This window comes from Pelodiscus sinensis, chromosome 3, assembly GCF_052426305.1.
Source record: "Pelodiscus sinensis isolate ZL-2025 chromosome 3, ASM5242630v1, whole genome shotgun sequence".
Taxonomy (NCBI): domain Eukaryota; kingdom Metazoa; phylum Chordata; order Testudines; family Trionychidae; genus Pelodiscus; species Pelodiscus sinensis.
The window spans coordinates 78499263-78519156 of NC_143054.1; the positions used below are offsets into that span (position 1 = coordinate 78499263).

At 38.5% G+C, this 19894-nt stretch overlaps 1 protein-coding gene across 3 annotated transcripts in view; it reads left to right on the forward strand.

Annotated features, from left to right (window-relative positions):
* Positions 1-19894, forward strand: part of SOBP (sine oculis binding protein homolog) — a 145261-nt gene that overhangs the window by 70108 nt on the left and 55259 nt on the right. For 2 of the 3 annotated variants that reach the window (XR_012902619.2, XM_006123169.3), the window contains exon 5: positions 7143-7238. The exons of the other annotated variant lie outside the window; for it this stretch is intronic. Coding sequence is in view for 1 of the 2 variants with exons in the window: in XM_006123169.3 (XP_006123231.1) it covers positions 7143-7238 (96 nt within the window). In the remaining variant the exon portion in view is untranslated. The remainder of the gene's footprint in view (positions 1-7142; positions 7239-19894) is intronic. 3 annotated transcript variants of the gene reach the window in all.

The window sequence follows — 19894 nt, forward strand, 5'->3', positions numbered from 1 at the left end:
CTACATGATCAGAAAGCCCTCCCCAGGTGTGGAGCCCATTGTGCTGCCCCAGGTACCATGCATGCCAGTGAAATTGAAGTAGGCTGTTCCTAGTGCACAGGAAACTGGTGTGTGTTTAGGTTCTCTCCAGCTGCATAGGCACAAATCACAGGGGGAGACATGTCTCCAAACATTTTAGTATTCCCTCAGTGTCATCATATGAGTTTATAATATCAAAAATAAGCAGAAAGTGTGAGTGGGGTGGGGGAAGAAAATCAGCAGAATCATTTCTGGCTTCTGTCCTCTTAATGCATCACAAAGAAGTTAAAAAAGGGTGCAAAGACTCAATTTTTATTTTCCTTTGCAAGTCACTTCTAGTAGAGCGATTGTCTCTTGGACTGCTTCTCCCCATGGTGACCAAATAACATTCCTGTGGCCACCGCAGTAGTTGCTTACATGGAAAAATATAACATTAGAAGACTAATACATTTTCAGCTGCCTTTAATGCATTTCAGCAGCTGGAAAAAAGGGGAGTTAATGTCATGTGACCAGTCAGTTATCCACAGCCCACCAGCAGTTGGTAAGAGGACCACTGGTGGCACTCAGACTACAATTTTGGAATTATTTAATAGGCCCTTCATTTTTAGCCTGGCATGGTCATAAGAAAACAGGCCTGTGAACTAGTCCAGGACTGACTATTAAAACTGTGATTTGCAACCTCTGCTTTTCACTAGTCTGACTTCTAGGAGAATTTATTAAACAATTTTGTGGCCTATTTAAAAATACACTTGCTATCTGAAAGGTGCTGAGAGTTTGGAATGCTAGAAATAGTACCACCAGAGATGGATTTATGGGCAAAGTACAGGTGAGAAGGCCAAAGATTAAAAAAAAAAAAATTAAATGTGGTTTATTGTCTCATTCTGTGGTTTAGGCCAAATCCAGGAGCTATATTGAGGCAAAAGATCCATAAGCATCAGTGAGAGTTTTCCCTGTCCATTTGCTCCATGATTACAGAAATAAAGGAATATATTCTGTGGTCCCCGGTCTGCTCCTAGGTCTATGCCTTGCTCAAGGCTTATGGCAAGACTCCAATTAAGTTAATCAGTGTACTAATGTATTTAGGGAGTGAATATGCATAGGTAAAAGTGGAGGACTATTTTTAACATTGCTGGTGGAAGTGAGTAAAAGAACCATAACAACAACTGATTTAGTGGGACAGTAGAAATCCAGAGGTCCATAAAATGTCATGGATTAGAATCTAACCATGGATTTCCAGCAAGTTATGGTGCATTCTTCATATAAGATACACTTTGTAGGGGAAAAAGAGAGCAGTGCCTCTCTGGCAAAAAGATAAATTTAACAATGAAAATGGAAACATGGTTGTCTTTTGCATCTGTAGCCATGCTGACTGAAACAACATCCAGAGGGAGGTGAACACAAGAAGTACATCTTAAAGAATGTTAATTTTGAAACCTAATCATGGCAACTTTAACAGCAGCATGGTTAAACTTTTTCCAGCTGGTTTATCATACCAGAACCATCTAGTCATGAGCATCTATAATGTGTCATATTGGGATGGCTCAACTGTAGTTAAATATTCAATGAGTTTGGATTACTGAGATATTTACTATTGTTGTCCTTAGCAACCAGGTGTTTGAAGCATATTTAGCTAGCTAGTGCTGGACTTTCATGGACTAGCTTGTGCGATTTCTGTGCATTTTTCTTAAAAGCTATGTCCCACTTTAGAGAAGGCCATTAATTTTAATAAACTCAGTTTAATAAATAATTCAGCATGAGTTGCCTTGTTCCCTATTATATTTATGGGTAAAAATGTCAAAAAAAAGCACCTATACCATTGACGAGCATCTAGTGATTAGCCACTTTAAATACAAAACAATTAGGGTAAGGATAAATTTCCTTTCTGAAGACTAAGGGAGTATGCAAAAAGCCCCCAATGCTATGGCTATGAACTCTGTTTTATGGAACAAAGAGAGAATTTTGCCTAAGAATAAGGTCAAGTAGAAACAAATATCCATGCAGAAATTCCACTAGTTTGGGGAGGAAGAAGTTCCTCTATAGCAGTGTTTCTTAAACTTTTTGAGATCATGGAACACCAAACAATAATACTATTTTTTGTGGAACACCTATGAAAATTTTCTTCCAAAAAAAGAAATTGTTGTCAGACAAAAAAAGACAAAACCAAAGAAATAACAAAAACAATGAAGAGATTGCGGCACACCTGTGAGTTGCTCATGGAACACCAGTTTTCCACGGAACATAGTTTAAGAAGCACTGCTCTATAGGCTGCTGCTGTTCCTGCTTGTTAAGAGACACATCCTTGAGTGAGTTCTATGGTTTCTTTTCCTTGGGCCTGAAAGAATAGTGCTTCCAGCTACTTCTTTTCCTAGACAACTTGCACAACACTTGAATGGATACCACATAGAACTAAGAAAATCACCCCGCACTCTCAATTTAAAAAAAATAAAAACTGGTTGTGTCCTGAATTTTAAAAACACTATTAAGCTGTTAAAGACTTCAAGAGATACCCATTTCAGACAATGCAAGTTAACGCATTGCACACAGTGCATGACTGTTGGGTACTGTATATAGCAATATGGCTTCTCTTATTGCACATTTGGTTCTGGAACAGTAGTCTTAAGAGCTCTTATTCCGGGATGTGGGTGCTATCAGGGCTGCATAGGGATACTGCAGTGACTAGTGTTACTATGGGTTCACATCCTTTGGAACTTTCTGAAGTGGAAATTAAAGATTCCAGGGCTCTATAGAGGCCGCAAGCCTTCCTTTTGTTATTCATATGAATTCTGATAGGCTATCCTAACTATGTGGTGGCAGTGCAGTGCCAAGTCCCCTGGGAGCTTTTAATAAACACAAAATCCCCAGCCTAGACACAGACTAGGAGGACTGCAAAGGCATTTCCCCTAGTCACTTGGGAGAACAATTGCCTCATGAAGTTTGGAGTGGCACTCAATGCCTCCTCAGGACTATATGGCTAGCTCAGTGGAGCTGGCTTCGCTGTTAGCTCAGCATGAAGTTCTGCCTTTGAGGCTGATGATAGAGGAGTAAGAGAAGAACAATTAGGAGCAGAGATCTCAAAGGATCACTTGGAGAATACCTCTGTTTTTGATATTCTGTGTTTGCCTACACACACTCTACTGTCTATGCCTAACTCACAAGCATATGTTTGAGAAAGGTGATTGAGAAATATTGGCTTTCTTTCACTGTTTTGTCAGATTGGTTGTCATGGGTGATTGTCAAAGGTATGGATATTAAACATCCACATACCAGTAAGTATGAGGCTTACCAGTATGCTTACGGGTTAACTGGCCCTTACCGGTGAATTCCAGTTGTAGTCAACTGTAACGGCCTGAGCAGTCCCAGCTGCAGAGGGGCCTGCAGGACCTCACGGCTGTGGACACTGAAGCTGCAGCAGGGCAAGGTGGCAGGAAGGGCAATAGTTTCTAATTTAAAATGGTTAACTGGTTGAATGGTTTAACATCCCTAGTCAAAGAGTTCCTACTGCAAGTGAGTGAAAGGCACAAAAAAGAATCTTAGTGTCACTTTTTTTTTATTTAAAAAAACCCCCATTAAATATTAGTGTAGTCCTTTAAAAGTAATTTGCAACTGATAAAACCTACAAGTGAATTAATGCACTATAGTTGGGTATGAAGAAATAGCTCTGACCATTATGAATAAGAATTTTTAAATATGGACTTAGACTATTGAATTTTACTTTTACCATAATCACCATGTAGCTAAACTGTTGTGAGTATAGGTACATGTAGATTTTGCCCCAAGCAGTTGTCAGAGACATTTGATATTGGATAAAACAAAGTTTGGAAAAGTTGGGGAGACAGTGCTTTGCATCAGTGTCTGTGAATGACCTCTGTAAAAATGGCAATTTTGGTTAGGTGACCATAGTGAAATAGGGTATATATTTTGACACATGCACACATGCAATATCACCCCCATCCTAAATCTCTGTTTAGTTTTATAAGGTGTGTATTTGAATATATAGATCACAGCACTACATGTCTAGAGAAGGTCACTGACAAGTTAGAATGTGTATGCTTAGAGCCCTGCATGGATATACAATTTGTATCTGCAAAAATGAGCCACAGATATCTGCACTGACATCCACATATGTGATACCCAGAGAAATAAAGCAGCTATACACAGATTTGCAGACTTCTAGATAAAAATTTTTAATCCACATTCATATGCACAAAAATGAACTGTAAATATCCGCAGATGCGGATACCCGTTGATATAAAGCAGATATCCGGAGATTTGTAGGGCTGTATGTATGCTATCACATACAGGTTGTTAAAAAGCAGTATCTTTAGGTACAGTATAACTTGTGTTCAGTTGAAGCCACATAGAACTTGGACTTCTATGATATCTGTCCTGTCCCTGTAGATCTCTCTCTCTCTCTCTCTCTCTCTCATTTGGGTATTATAAGTTTTCTTTTTTGATAGAGTGGGTGGAAATCTAATGACTCAGTATCTTTTACTGCTGCTTTAGGACACAAAGCTGACAAACTCAAACTCCACTCAGAAAGGCTTTTATATCAATACTTTTCTCCAGAGGTAAAAGTAAGGGGGTTCACCCAGGTGTGCAGCTCTGGCAAAAACCAGCAGGCAGCTATTTAAAAAGCTGGCAGGGAGGCAGGTTGTGATAGGACAGCACCTATAAGAAATGTAAGTTTCTTTCACCCCTGCTTGTCTCCCAGCTGCACTTGAGGTTATTTGGAAGAGTGGCATGAGCATAAGGCTTGCAAGAAGCCCTTAGTTAAATCCTCCTTCCTCTGAGGAGGGGAAAGTCAAGGGAAGGACAGCCCATGACTTCAACAAGGGAAAAGGCAAGGGTGCACAACACAGTCTATCCTGGATATGTTTAGTGTTCTACAAGGCAGCATGGGTACTTTTGCGACACAGAGGGTGGGGTTCATTCTTAAAGTGAAGAGTTAAGAGACACAGTAAGCTTACTTCTAGTCAGTTAAAAATGAGTTCAAAGTCATTTCTGGTATGGTATTTCGCCTGCTTAAGTCCCCTGTCAATTTTTTGTGCTTTTACAATCAAATTTTCCTTAAAAACAAATGTATAAAATTCTCTCTCCTTAACTGGTCTATGAGAGATCTTCACACACAAAAGGGGAAACTTATCAATAGATTAGACAAAAGTGTGCAAAATGTAAATGACAGCTATGCCAGAGTTATCTTATCCCTGGTCTACACGTGGAAGTTATTTCTAAACAACAAGCGGAACATCCACACTACCAACCCCATTATTTCCAAATAAGGGGATGGTGATTTTGAAATAACTCCTGCTTTCCACAAGGAATAAGTCTAATTTTGAAATAGTTATTTTGAAATAGTGGTAGTGTGGATGCTCCCCGTGATGCTATTTAAAATAACTATTCCCCAGTGCTTATTGGGGCTCTACGTGGAGGTAGCACATCCACATTAACAGAGTCTGCCTTGAACTAATTTTGAGGCTTCCCTGTAATGTGTACCTGCTATTTCAAAATTATTATTTTGGAAGTTATTTTGAAATAAGTTATTTTGAAATAATTTCCTACTGTAGACATGCCCTTTAGATATGATTTGTAAAATATTTTCAGACCCATGAGTGAATTTTAAATTGATAGCATCCTTGTGAAGTGAAGTCTGTTAATATCCACAACACAGTTAGGGCCTGATTCAGAAACCATTGCAGTCTGTGTGTTTTTGATCAGATATAGATTTTTTTTTAAACTTCAATATTATTAACCCTATTATTCCCCTTTCACACCTCAAACACCTTCCAACTCCACAAAAGAGGGACAGAAGCTTATTTGAAGGCAAGCAATAAGTTATAGAATTTACAAGGTGTAAATATCCTTCAAAATGCCAACACTAAAAAGAAAAATTTCTCAGAGCTCTGAATATGACACATGAAAATAGACAGTTCACACTACATTAAGGAAGAACAATATGTATGTTCTGTCATAGCTTCATAAATGTGTGTTCATTGTTTTTCTCTCCCCCCACTATCCCTCTCCAGTCCATACAATACAACAGGTAGTTCTCAGCTGTTCCCTTTGCAACAGACATACGTTTTATCTAAAGAGACAGAAGACCGAACTACCTGCTGCTCACTGTATGGCTTGCCTGTGTTCCTCTTTTTTTTCCCCTAGTTCACTGGGGCCTATTTAAATAAGCTGGCATGAAGCCAGCAGCTCATCATTTTAATGCAGTGTAAAATGGAATATGCATAATTATATGCAAGCCATATGTGAAGAAGACAGCTCAGCTGTGAATTTTAGGAGGCTGAGAGAGAGTGAACAGTCAGGGATTAGATGAGATGAAAGCAGAACAGAGTGCAAGTGTCACCCAAATGAACGGTGTAATGAGTATGTTCCTGACACTCCTCCTTTCACCTACTACTCCCTTTTGCTTTAACTCTAAACCAGAAAATGTTGTAGATTAGAAGGAAAATACTATATACAAGCAATATTGCTAATGGGCTCTGTTAAAGTCTCTATTTAAACTTCAGCTTTCTCAATTTACAGTGTAGATAAAAATAACCAGTAACTTTTAATGCACTTTCTTAATTAAATATTTTACCACATTTGATTGAAGAATCTTTGTTCTTGTTAGATGATTGCTCTTTTCAGAGCTTTACTTAAAAATGGAGGGAGAATCCACTTATCTCTAATAGTATTACATGTAAATTATGAGTATGAAAACCTATTTGCAATGGCCTTGCTGTTAAAATGAAAATAGAGGTACGTTATCTAGGAATTGCTTAAGCATGTAAAAAAAAAAAGTTTAAACAAGTAATGTAATCCTGAAAAATGCAATGAAGTAAATTTAACCCCATAAGTGCTCACAATTTCCAGCTCAGATATGTCACTTCGGGTTTGTCTTTTGCTGTTTTAATTATTACACCACAATGAATTTGCATGTTCAGCCTAAACTATGTAACTATCAGCATCCCAAGTTCGCATATCTAAAAGGTGTACTGCGTATTTAAACAAACTTCTTAATAATGTTGTATTTTGGGATTCCCGTTTGTTTTAATGATCTGAGCTGTTATGCTTTTAGCTATTTTTTTCTTCCATTATTTATAAGTCCCTAAATAGGCCATTATATTTCCCTTCAGGCTAGAGATGAAGATGGACATGCTGAAAATTTTCCCCAGCAGCACTATGCTAAGGAAACTCCAAGGCTTGCCTTCAAGAATAACTGCGAACTACTTGTAAGAATAACATACTTACAACAAGTCTAGATTGTTACTTTAGCACAGTGAAAATAGTTTTTTAAAAGGCTTTTGTTCATTATTACATACGTTATGAAATATTACAGCTTTTTTCCTGTATAGAGTTCTAATGCTAGTTCTGATATCAATGAACAATTTTAAGATCTCAAATTGCTTGCAAATATTTTATATCTGATTATAGAACTTTAATGGCCTTGTCTTACTATCTTGTCTTGTACAGTAGTTCATAAGGAGCCATGAAGGGAATGGCTAGTAAAGCACAAAGTAAAACAAAACAAACCCTACTAGCCTCTCAAGCTGCAAATGACCCTCTGCCCGAATCTTAGCTCTACATTGTTTCAGGCACTACTGTAATATTTTGTTCTGCTAGGAAACACAGCAGAGCTGACACGCAGTACTCCCTTTAGAATTCAACTCTTCCTCAATTTTTTTAGTGAAATGTAGTCAGGCACTTTCCCCCTCTTCTCTTCTGTGGGGAAGGAGGGAAAGCCAGCTAAGCAGTGACAAGGAGCCTGGAATGTTTACAAGTCGTAAGAGAGATGATATCAGCTGTGAAAGGATCTCTGTTCCAAGGCAGGGTTAATTTGATGTTCATTTTAGCATTTGCAACTAGGCAAGATTAAAAGCAAGCAGGAATGCCTATTATATTTCTATTAAATGAGTCTGTTGAGACCTAATATTCCTGATTAGCTTGCGAAAATTAGTGCTCCACAATGAATTTTTCTGTTCACCTCAAGTAAACAAAGAATGAATTGTCATTTATTTAAAAAGAGATTCACACATTGCCTTTGAAAATGGAGCTTTTGCTGAGTTTATAGAACTTTTCCCTACATTTCCTTTTTCCCCAGCACCGCTAAGTGAATACTTCATTTGGCTAGGGAGAAATATTGGGGGGAAAAGAGAACACTCAGTTTTATTTTGAAGAAATGTACAGACTTTTTTCTGATTATACATATATAAAAAGGAGAGGTGGGACACTGCATGCAACTCTTCAGCCTCAGCAAATCCCTTCTAGAGAAGATGTAGGGCCTGAGGGTGTGTCTCGACTACATAGCTCCGTCAACGGAGCCATGTAAAGTAGTTTACCCAACATAGTCAATGAAGAGGGGATTTAAATAATCCCCGCTTCATTAAAATAAAAATGGCCCCTGAGCTGTGCCGACAAGGCATAAGGGAGCGGTCAACAAAGGCTTCCCTTGTCGACCGATACACGTCTAGACTGCCGCGCTGTGCGCGGCAACTGATTGTCGGCACAGTGCAGCGGCCATTTTTATTTTAATGAAGCGGGGATTATTTAAATCCCCGCTTCATTGACTCTGTCGGGTAAACTACTTTATATGGCTCTGTTGACGGAGCCATGTAGTCTAGACATACCCAGAGTGTGCCCTCAGTTCCAGAAGTGCAACACTCTCAAGTAACTAACTGCAGAAATTGGTCCCTGGGATTCATTCTCACATCTGTGGTTTAAAAGCAAAGGGCTGGATTCTGCAGTCCAGTTGAGCTGTCATAGGACAGGGAAATGGGGAACTAAGGTGACTTTCTGTCACCTTTGTTTTCTTCACAATCTTAGGATCAGCCTGGGATCCGTCCAGTATCCAGCATAAGCCACAGCAATGCAAGCTCCCTGAGGCTCCTTCCAATAACTGGGAATAGCCAAAGCACAGATACACACACTGACCAGGCAAGGGTGCTGTTTCGGGAGAGCAGGGGTGGGGGACAGCAGCCATGCGTACCAGGACACAGCTTGCTTTTCCTCCAGTCCCCCTATCACGGAGTGAGGGGGAAGTATGTATTCTGTGAATTACTCTTCTGATCCCTCCCTTCACCATCCAGGAGTGAGGCGCATGCACAGAAGCCATGTACTTTCCCCTCGCTCCCTGACAGGGGAATGGGAAGAAAAGCAAGCCGTGTCTCGGTACGGTACGCACAGCTGCTGTCCCCCCTGCTCTCCCAAAATAGTGCCCTTGTGGTCATGCTCCTATTTACTGGGAATGCCCCCTACATCAGGACCAGGACAGGGGCTGGCTGAGAGCCACAGTGGTAGCTATAGTCACCCAAAGATACCCTTTACTAAAGAGATCTCCATCAGCTGGCTAAGATGTTTTGCTTTGTGCTGTTTCTATCACCCAAAAGGGCCAGATTAGTCCCTCGTGGAATGACATTTGAACTAAAAGTTGTTTCACCAGGCAAGAATCTGGGCCTCAGGAGCTGATTGTGCTCCCACTGAAATCCATTGCCAAATTCCCTTGATTGTTTGGAGATAAGTATGTGGCCAAAAAGTAGGAAAATTGAGCCAACTTTATAATTATTCCCCTAACATTATATATTCAGTCTACTAAAGAAAGAGAGTTTCATTCCTTAATGACCACACCCAATTACAAGAGCACTAGTCTCCTCGGGCCTGATACTGTACTTTCCCAACACGTGTGTAACTCTTACTGAAGTCAGCGGGAGTTTTGATGTACCAGGAATACAGGATAGAGTCTGAGACAACACATTAACACTCTGTGAGCCATGAAATAATTCAGTTATTATTCCAATGAAACTTTGCTTTTCTTTTAAAATAGATCACTGGAGTAACTAATGTCCACTCCAAGCATTGTTTTAATATACAGCTATATTTTCCCTATCAGTTTGTGGATAAAATATTGTACAATAACTCATTGTACTCAGCAAAAGCTCTGAGTCACACTACTTAGTATTTTGTCCTCTGCGTGCTTTTTGGACAGGTTTCAGTTCTTTTTTAAGGAAGTAATAAAAGTAATTTGTCATAGTTTTACTTTTCCGATGCTATTGGAAAAAGTAATTGGCAGGGATGCTGCCTGGAGTCAATCTGCATGAAAGGAAAAGGGCAAAAGTTATGAATATGCACTTCTTCTATCATTAAGGATATACTTATTATCCCTCTTTGAAAATATGTTGGTGCTAGCCATTGGAGATGATGGAATTAGTATTTCTAGGACTTGGATAGGATGCTAAATGTTTTATAATTAGGTAGTCATTTTATTTATATATTTCCATTGATTTAAAACCTGTGTTGTGTTAAAATATAGCTGAAAATAAATTGCAAGTTAAGGGGGGATAGTGTGTCTGTATGAAAAGCTAGTCAATATTTCTATATTAATTGTGAGCAATTTTCTGCTGCACAAGAGGAAAAAAATAGAAAGTAGAAGTTAAAAACAAAAACAAAATGACAGGAAGATTGTTTCCCAATGGAAAAAACTTAACCAGTTATTAACACTGAGAGGCAGATGTTGGTTTTTTGCTTTTTGTAAAGCAGTGAAGAATTAAGATTTTAAATGAAAGAGAAATTACAATTTGTTTATTCTTTTGAGAATCTATAAATCCTTGGAGTTTTCTTAGTGCAGTTTAGAGTAAGTTTTAGAGTAAGCCTGTCACATGAAATTGGAATCTGAGGCTCATAAGTGCTTTCTTAGCTTTAGGGTTCAGTTGCCATTTTGCAGTATGGTTTGCTGCAGAAAGTAAAGTCTGTACTGTTTGGGAAATGCTTGTGCTCCGGGGGTGCTGCCAGGATGGATCTAGGGGATCAAGCACTGATGGGTTCTGTATGCTTGTGCACTCCCACAAGAACAAGAGTACATGGTTAGACTGTTAATATCCTGGGTCACAGATGCTCATTGAAAGACTTAACCCCTAAATACTTGGATAGATTTCTAAGCATAATAATAACGTATGCTATTGCAAATTGCATGCTTTCGTCTTTGCTTATTTATTTGCTTGTGAGAGAAATATTTGGGCTAGTTTGCTATTTAAAAACCCCCAGCTATTTAAAAAACAAAAACCAGCTAGATAGTAAGTAGAAGGAAGAATCAGTTATTATTTAACAAAAAGTAAACCTCTGAGTGCATACCATAGCTCTGTATATTAAGAAAGAAGGAACAAAGATTTGGTTGGTGTAAAAATCCATTGTTCAGTTCTAGGATTATGGTATCGATTTCCCACTGTAAATCCAAAATGTGATATGTGCCATCACAGTTAATGCAGAACACACACACACACACACACACACACACACACACACACACACACACACACACACACACACACACACACACACACACACATATATTAAACTCCATGCGGATATAGAATTTTCCTTGTGAACTTTTATTAATTTGGAAAATTTAAGTTTTCTTAAGGTTTTCAGTACATGATAAAATCTTGGGAGCTACATAATGCAAATATTTTTTTTATAAAGAATAAGGCCAGCATGCTGGCTTGGCTGGAAGTGCAATCCACTGCCAGGGTTCCTTGTATCAGGACTTAAATTTCTCAGCAGCTGGGAGCTTTTATACAGGCACATCTCTTTGTGTCCAGAAGGAAAGGGCAGCACATAGTTCCCTGGAAGCTCATTGTCAGCTAGCAATGCAGTTCAGCTAGTGCTGGATGTTGGGGAAAAGATGGGATTAAAGAGTGAAAAATGATGGGCTAGAATGAAAGGACTGGCGGAAAGCCTACAATTCCTCCTATAAGCAGCCCAAATTCCTGAGTCATTGCCTAGAGAAAATACAAGTCCTTCTAGTCTCATACCAAGATTAGTCAGAGCAAGGGAGAGCTCATACCAGGCTGCCCCTTTACAAAAATAGAAAAGAAAAAAATAACACTTTGTTCTTATTTTCTCTTGCCACTTACAATATTCAGTGCAGTTTTAGAATTGGTATGTTGCTTTATGAGCAAGTGATTATTTTGGTGGGATAAGGAAATGAAATCCTGGGCTGCTTTCCCAGGTCACTTTTTATGGAGATAAAGTAAGCACCTTGTACACCTAAAGAATTCTATAAAAATTACACCGTCAAGAATTTTAACTGGAATAGCACTATATTGCTGTGGTATGATAAATTCTGCATCATTACTCTACTACACAATTAGTTAAAAGATAGGCTAGTTGGGCAAAAGACCTTATTTAAATACAAAATAAACCATACCCTGTCATCAGCTGTTACACAAAACTCTGCACATGCAAATTAGTGATCACACACATATCATTAATCTTTAGCAAAAGGGGAAAGGGAAACTATAAAAAACCACACATATAAATAGATTTAAGTATGATACCTGAAAAATTCCACCCTGGAATGAAAGACTTCTAAGGTTATGACAGTCTCACAAAAACTAAAGTTATGGCGGCTGATGCTCTGCTTTAATTTGTGCCATTGTGCACTAATGTAGCATTGATTTTATAGACGATCCGAAAATATGGCTTTCATGTGACACGTAGACATTGTAGCAGCATTAAAGAGGACGTCAAATTTAACTTTGGATGTCCTTCCCTAGCTAGTTTATATCACACTCTTAGTATTACACTCTTAAAAATGTTTTATGTATCAGAGTTTTCGACCCAAATTACAGACAGACCCCAACATGTTTTCTGAAAAACTCTTAAGGCCTTCTTAGTACAAAAAATACCAGAATTCACTCTTATGTTTAAGTTGATTGACTATTACAGGTATTCGGCTGATTGTCTATCTTATAAGAGAGATGTTCTTGGTGCTTTTTATTTTTAAAGTTCATCAGAACAAATTACCATGTCCTGCTACCAAAACAAAACAATAAAAACAAAAACCGAACCACAACAAAAACCAATCTGCCCCAACAATCACTTCAGCATAAACAAAAGGCAATTTTTGTCAGTGCACTCAAATACCTGGTATCCTACATTATATTCGGTGCAGCAATTATGGGATGGGGAAGAATTAAGCTGGGGAAAGAGATATTTTTGTACCCATCACTATTGTCTTTTCTTCTTTTGCCTTTTTGAGTTTCTGTCGCCTGCTTTTTCTTTTCTTTGTGCCCATCTTCTTTGTCTAGTTTGCTCCCTTTATCTTTCGTTGGTTTTCTTTCTCACTTCTACATTCAAGCCAGCAGAGGGAGAGGGAGAGTAACTTCCAGTTCCTGTCTAGGGAGGGATAGTTATACACAGTGTCTGCTATCAGTGAGCTTGAATAAGACTGTGTGATCTAAGTCAACTATACTTCTAACAGATTTTGTGGTTGAGGTATTCTATCATGTCATTAAAGCACAGCCTCACGTTGGGATCTGTGCAGTGGAAGCCATGGGAGCCTTGGCACCTCAGGCAGACACAGTGCTTCCCAGAGCTCCCAAGATGCAGGGTTGATGTGTCAACATTGAAAAGAGTGCAGCATCTTCCCCCTCCCTCTCTGCACGCACCATTCCCTAGTCCACTCCTCTCCTATCTTCTCCAGACAAGTGAGAAGTACTATCATAGCCAAGAGCAAAAGGAGTGTTTGCTTCCAGAGCATAGTGTCTTATTGCTGCAGCTTTCTTCTCAGGTGCACAGATGGGGGTTACATCCATGCAGGGACTAGACACAATCTTACTCAAAACTTTTGTAATTGCCAGGGTGCAGTGCTTTTCTAATTCTCTATCTGCCAATTAGTTTTCAGCAGGTATCTGCTGTCCCCTGATGGGTTAACGCCCGTTTCCTGAGAACTACTGTTTCTTTTTCAATATATTTCAGTTGCTGCAAAATAGCATTGTAGTACAGTAATTCCTCATTTAACACATTCCCGCTTAACACGTTTTCGTGATAGCACGATTTTTTTTAGGGAACGTTTTTTGCATTACACAACCGTCCCAGGAATAACACGATTTCCCTAGCCGGCCCATTACCAGTGGCTGTGCAGGGCTTCCCCTGCCTCCCTGCAAAGCAGTGGAGGGTTCGCTGCTCACCACGCCATTCCTTGGCGACCCCCCCTCGCCGGACGCAGTGAGGGTCCCGGCAGACCCGTCACAGGGACATACTTCCAACTCAATTCCCCTCCCCTCTCGGACTAATTTTGAGGTTTCCCTGCAGTGTAGATGTGCTATTTCGAAATATAACTATTCCGGAATAGCTTATTTTGAAATAAGCATGCAATATAGATGTACCCTTAGGGAAAAGTAATTACCACAGAGATGTTATGTTGCTGTTCCTTAAATCTCAGGAAACTTGGTGGGTCTTGATTTTAAATCTTTTTTTTTTTTTTTTTTTTTTTTAAAGCATTGCTGCCAGGCTAACTTTGTGGGATATATTCTGTTCACATTGCTCACATTCAGTGACCCTTCAAGTCCATTAGAGTTTAAGGGCACACATTTAGAACAAGAGCTACACACTCCTTGTAAGCAAAGTTCCGAGACAGAATATAATGCTGATATCCATAACCATATTAAGTGGTTATAAGAAGAAACTCTTGAGTGGCTAAGCCACTGGCTGTTCTGACCCACAGTGGACTTCCAAGACATGTTGGTAAACACAAATATGATGACTAACTCAGCAGGTACAGTCAGCAGAAAGCTAACAATGTTAATAATACAGCCAAATAAAGAACAAGGACAACAAGAACCCCAACCAATCTGATATGCTGTTCACAGAAAATTATATGCTATATGACGGTCTTCACACCACTCTAAATTAGAACAGCCTATAATTTCAGAACAAAAATGTCCACTGCCACATGAGACAGTGGCCTTTTATTATTATTATGTTTTTTCTACAGTATAGTGAAGTGGAAGGATGGTCTTTTTCTAGTAGCACTAGTAAGGAGTTGGGTCTACAACAGGGGTGGGCAATAATTTTTGGTGGGGGGGCCACTCCAAGATTTTGGAAAGTGGTCAAAGGCTGCTATTTTCTGTGGAGGAGATGTGGGATTTAGGATGGAGGTGGGTGCAGAAGAGCACACGGGGTAAGGGACTGGAGTGCAGGAGTAGGGGACTAGGTTGCAGGAGATAGTGTGAAGTCTGACAGGGAGTTTGGGTGAAGGAGGAAGTTGTTACCGGGGTCAGGGATTGGGGTGTAGGGTAAGGGAGTATGGGTGTAGGAGAGGATTCTGGCCTGGGGGAAGGGCTCTGGGAAAAGGTGCAAATTCTGGGAGGGAATTGTGACCTGGGAGAAGGAGAAAAAGGGGTGCAGACTGCAGAGGATTAGGGGGGTGTCCTGGGTCAAGGAATTGGGGTGTAGGGTCAGGGGGAGAGTATGAGTGCAGGAGAGGATTCTGGCCTGAGGGAGGGATGTAGGAGGGAGTACGGGGTCTGGGAGGGAGTTGTGACCTGGGGCAGGGGGGTGCAGAGGGTTTGGATGGTGATCTGGGGGAAGGAGTTGGGGAGCAGGAGAGGTAGGGTGCCAGAAGCAGGCTTTGGATGGGAGGCACTTAACTAAGTGTCTCCCAGCCAGTAGCCATACAGCACCCCCAAGGCAAGCTGGGCTCCCTCCCTGCTGCAGCCCCAGATCACTTTAAACTTCAGGCTATTCCCTCCATGTGGCTTTCAGCTCAGGGAGTGGTAAGAGGTTGTTTCCAGCCAATAGGAGCTGAGAGATTGGCAGGGGGCAGGGAGATAACACAAAGCCTCTCCCTCCCTGCAGAGCGGAGAGGCTCATGGACTGCCCTTTAAACCACAAAAGCTGTGTACCTGAGGGTCCCGGAAGGTGATCCACAGGCCGGATCCGGTGGCTTGGTGGGCCAGATCTGGCCTCTGAGCCGTATTTTGCCCAGCCCTGGTGAACAACAGACTTTCTACATGACCTTCAACAAGTCACTAAATCTTTCAATGCCTCAGTTTCTCAATCTATAAAGCAGCAATAATAATATTTACCCTACTATTAAAATTTACTTTGATTTATGCCTCATTCAAACCAAGTTTAGACTCTTAAGCTTTTGATTCTAAGCCCAATGTATTCAGGGAGAGCCTTTCCATTGTTTAAATGCGCGTTGGACTAGGATATGGGTGTGATAGGAGGGAGAAAACGGCACCATAAAGAGTAGAGAAAGACTGATTGATATATTTTCTTTTGGTTTTTGTGACCAAAATTTGTTATATGTGAACTTACAAGTAATTTAAACACTACAGCAAACAATGGTTTTTAGAACAATATTTAATTTGAAGGATGCTGTATTATGCTTTAGAGACCAGCTGTAGAAAGTTTTAGAAAATATAATCTATTCTGAAGGGCTAACAGATTTATTTAGATAGTCAAGTATAGTATTTTTAGTGGAAATGAGATCCAAAAGACCATGTCTTTTTATGTTGTGGGTAAGAAAGTATCTCTGATTTGCCACATTTAAAAGAATGAGAGATTTTCCTCCTCTCTATTCTGATGTAATTGTTCACAATGTGATTATCTATGTAAGGCAATAATGAGGATAAGTGTATTTGCTGAGAACTTTTTTCCTGTTACTATCGATAGGGCTGCTCCTGATTGACAATTTGACATTGCTTTAGAAGAGATTTCTAAAAGCTCTGGAGAGCTTTTTCAGAACAAGAGTATTCCCCTGTATGCCTCAGTTTTGCTTTTTGAGAAACTTGAGACATCTGCTGGTGAACGACGATACCAGTGGGGATAGCTCGTCCCTTGGGGCGGAGGGCAATATTGTTATGAGAGTGTCTGACAACGTATAAAACAAACCAGATCCAAACAAGTAAGAAACAAAGAGATGCCGCAGTTCGCGATATACATTTCATCAAGAAGCAGATCGGCGCTCTTAGTATTCTGACATAAGCCACACATTCAGTCCCATGAACAATGAGCCAAATTAAGAAACACTAAGTCAACAGAGAAAGCAAAAAGGAGAAAGATTGTAAAAAATCAGAATCAGAGGGACTAGAAGTATGACAAGATGGAAAGAGGTTACTGTGTTGAACTTGAGAGGATGACAACTGCCACTGTAGCTACTAGGACACACAAAACACAATCAGTTCAGAGCAATACACTGCTCCTCTTTTGCAACACTCTTTCCTGTAAATGCTATAAATAGCCACCAGATCATCCCAGAATTATGCCAGATTGTTATTTTGTGTAGCTATGGATGCTTTTAGGAGGTCTGTGCCCTCTTTCTTGTGTTTAGGAGAGCGATACTTTCTGAGCCTAATATGTTTTGTGGGTAGAAGGAATATTACCATTTTTCCATGTATCACCATTAATTTTTTTTAATCAAGAGCAAAATTTATTTAAAAAATTGGAAAAAATTCAAAATCTATTACAAGACCTAATTCTATCACCTATCTCTCCAGTAGAAGCAGTAAAAATTCTTACAAACAAGCAGCAACCATCTGCTTATGAGTAACTTCTAAATTACTCACCTAACTTCAAGATACATACATCAAGTACTCATACATATGCTTCGTTCTGTTTATCTAGTCTTATTCTTCACTGTTTGATTTACTTTTTGGATTGAGTTATATCTAAAGGTGGTTGAAATAACAAAATTGTACTGGAAATATGTTTTTTTTATATAAAATTCCAACCAAAAGATGGCTTTTTATTTTTAGAAATTTAGAAATGTTATGATTATTGAAAAGTTATCAGGAATATTAGTGAAGTAATAATCAAGATCTTGTGTTTACTGAAAATCCATTTCATTATAACCAAAAATTCTGATCACTATTTCAATAATACCTTGATAAAAAAAGAATATAAACAAATATAGTCTTTTAAAAAAATAGTGTTTTGAATCCTTCTGTTTTGAAATTGGACATTTTCCCCCTAATTAATTTTTCATATTTGAACTATTCCTAGTCATATCCAAGGCTAGTGAAATTCAAACTGTTTTCAACAGTAACGACTACATGTTGAAAATTATTACATGTTCTACTGTGTGTAAAATGAAATGGTGAGATATTATCCATTAACATTTTTATTATAAACTAGCAGGTGAAGCTCATCATTGACTGGGCAAAGTCATTTTCTATATATTACACTTACAGAAAAGTTCAAGAAATTAAATATATGTAATAGAATTTTTTATTAATGTGCTGGCAAAAGGGAAGTAAAAGAACAGTTTTAAATTTGTAGGATTTCAACTTCAAACATTATTCCTTTTATTGAATAATTACCATACATAGTAAATTTGAATCAGAAACTCGTGAAGTTTCCATTACTCTTTCCATAACTAATTTGAATTATTTTGTGATTTGTAACAGTAAACATTTTCTTTGCACTAAAATGACAGTTGAACAGGTGACTATTTTAATTTTGTTAGCAAGTATTTTTCATGAACTCTAATCATAATAGTCATGACTTTTTTCTGATTAAAAACAAATATAATTATTTAAAACTTTCACCCAGCATATTTCAATGTAAAAAGTAGTGCATTCAGCTAATTTAAGTGGCAGGATTGTTTATGCAAAATTTGATATCTGTAGGTAATCGTAAAGTATGACTTTATTTTGCACAAACTAATCCACAAGCAAACAAACTCTTCAAAATATACAATAGATAGTGTAATATTTTCATGTTGTCTAAGGCCTGGATTACTTTAGTAGTTAAGTTAAGCAGCTATGTTAGGTTTTGCAGAATCAGTCCCTAGATGAGTTAGTATCCTAATTCCATTTTCAAGAGAGACCTAGACACTTAATGGCAGCCCATGCCTTCAAACACTTAGGAATCTAAATCCCATTGAAATGTTGTAATTTTAATTGTAATTGTGCTTTAGATTCCTAAGCAACCAAGCTACTTCTCAAAACAGGAATTAAGTTCCTAAGTCACTTACACATTTTTGAAAATATTACCTTCGATCTCTCATGTAAAGGATATATGCCAGTCAGAAAGCCCTGTAAAGAAAGGTTTGAGGTAACACCCTATATATGGAAGTCCCATTGAATCCAGTGCACAGGTTTTGTAAAAATAGTTAGGATATACCCAATAACAACTATGAGGTGGACCCAAACATTACCTTAAAAACAGTTTAAAACGATGTGGGTTTGCTACTATGAAAAGGAATGAAACAAGTATAGATTTCTGTACTTTTTGTTATTGGAAAAAACAGAGTTTATATTATTTTCCAAAAATTAAGATCCAGATAGTAATGAAAAGAAAGGAGAAAAATATGGGTTTCTAGGAATGAGGTCCCAGTGTAGTAGATCAGCTAGGCTAATAGTTATGTGGGTATTTTAGGGAATACCAAAGATTACCTGTATATTTCATTGTTAACCTCCTTCTGTACATGAATATCTTTCTTTTTTTATTTAAATATCTTTCTTTTTCTTTTTCTTTTTAAATTGTGATATATTGAACTATTGTATTTCCATTAGAAAGAAAAAAATCCTCATAAGACCTTTTTTTTATTGTACAAGTTAATGCCAATAATTACTTAAAATTTAATGAATTTAAGTTCTGACTTAATTGCTTTTGAGTAGTTCACTTAACTTATTAAAAAGAAGCAAGGACATATTCATTTAATGATCAGCAGAAGCCTTGGCCTAGCATCTGCCTACATTTTCTTTTCAATTAATCTGTTATAGCCCAATGACGTGTAATTACACATTAAGAAAGTTATTGGATATCTCAGCATGCCTGTCCCTGGGGGCTCATGAATATACTAATATAACACACCTGTAATGACCTGTTCTCAGCTCTGCAAATTGCTCACTTTCTCTTTGCTAAATGAAGATGAGAGCAATTACCATTAACTTTTTGAGTCACATCTAGTCAATGAGAGAGAAAAAAGTCCCTACCAGCATTCATAATAAATCTGCCTTTTGATATCGAGCCTTTTAACTGCACTGTGTCTCAAACTGCTCTATTTATGATCGTGAAAGGCAGTAAATATAGATCTGAATCATACAAAATGCTGGGGGAATCAGGGCCAATCTAAATTGAGCACACACTCTGATTTGCCTTT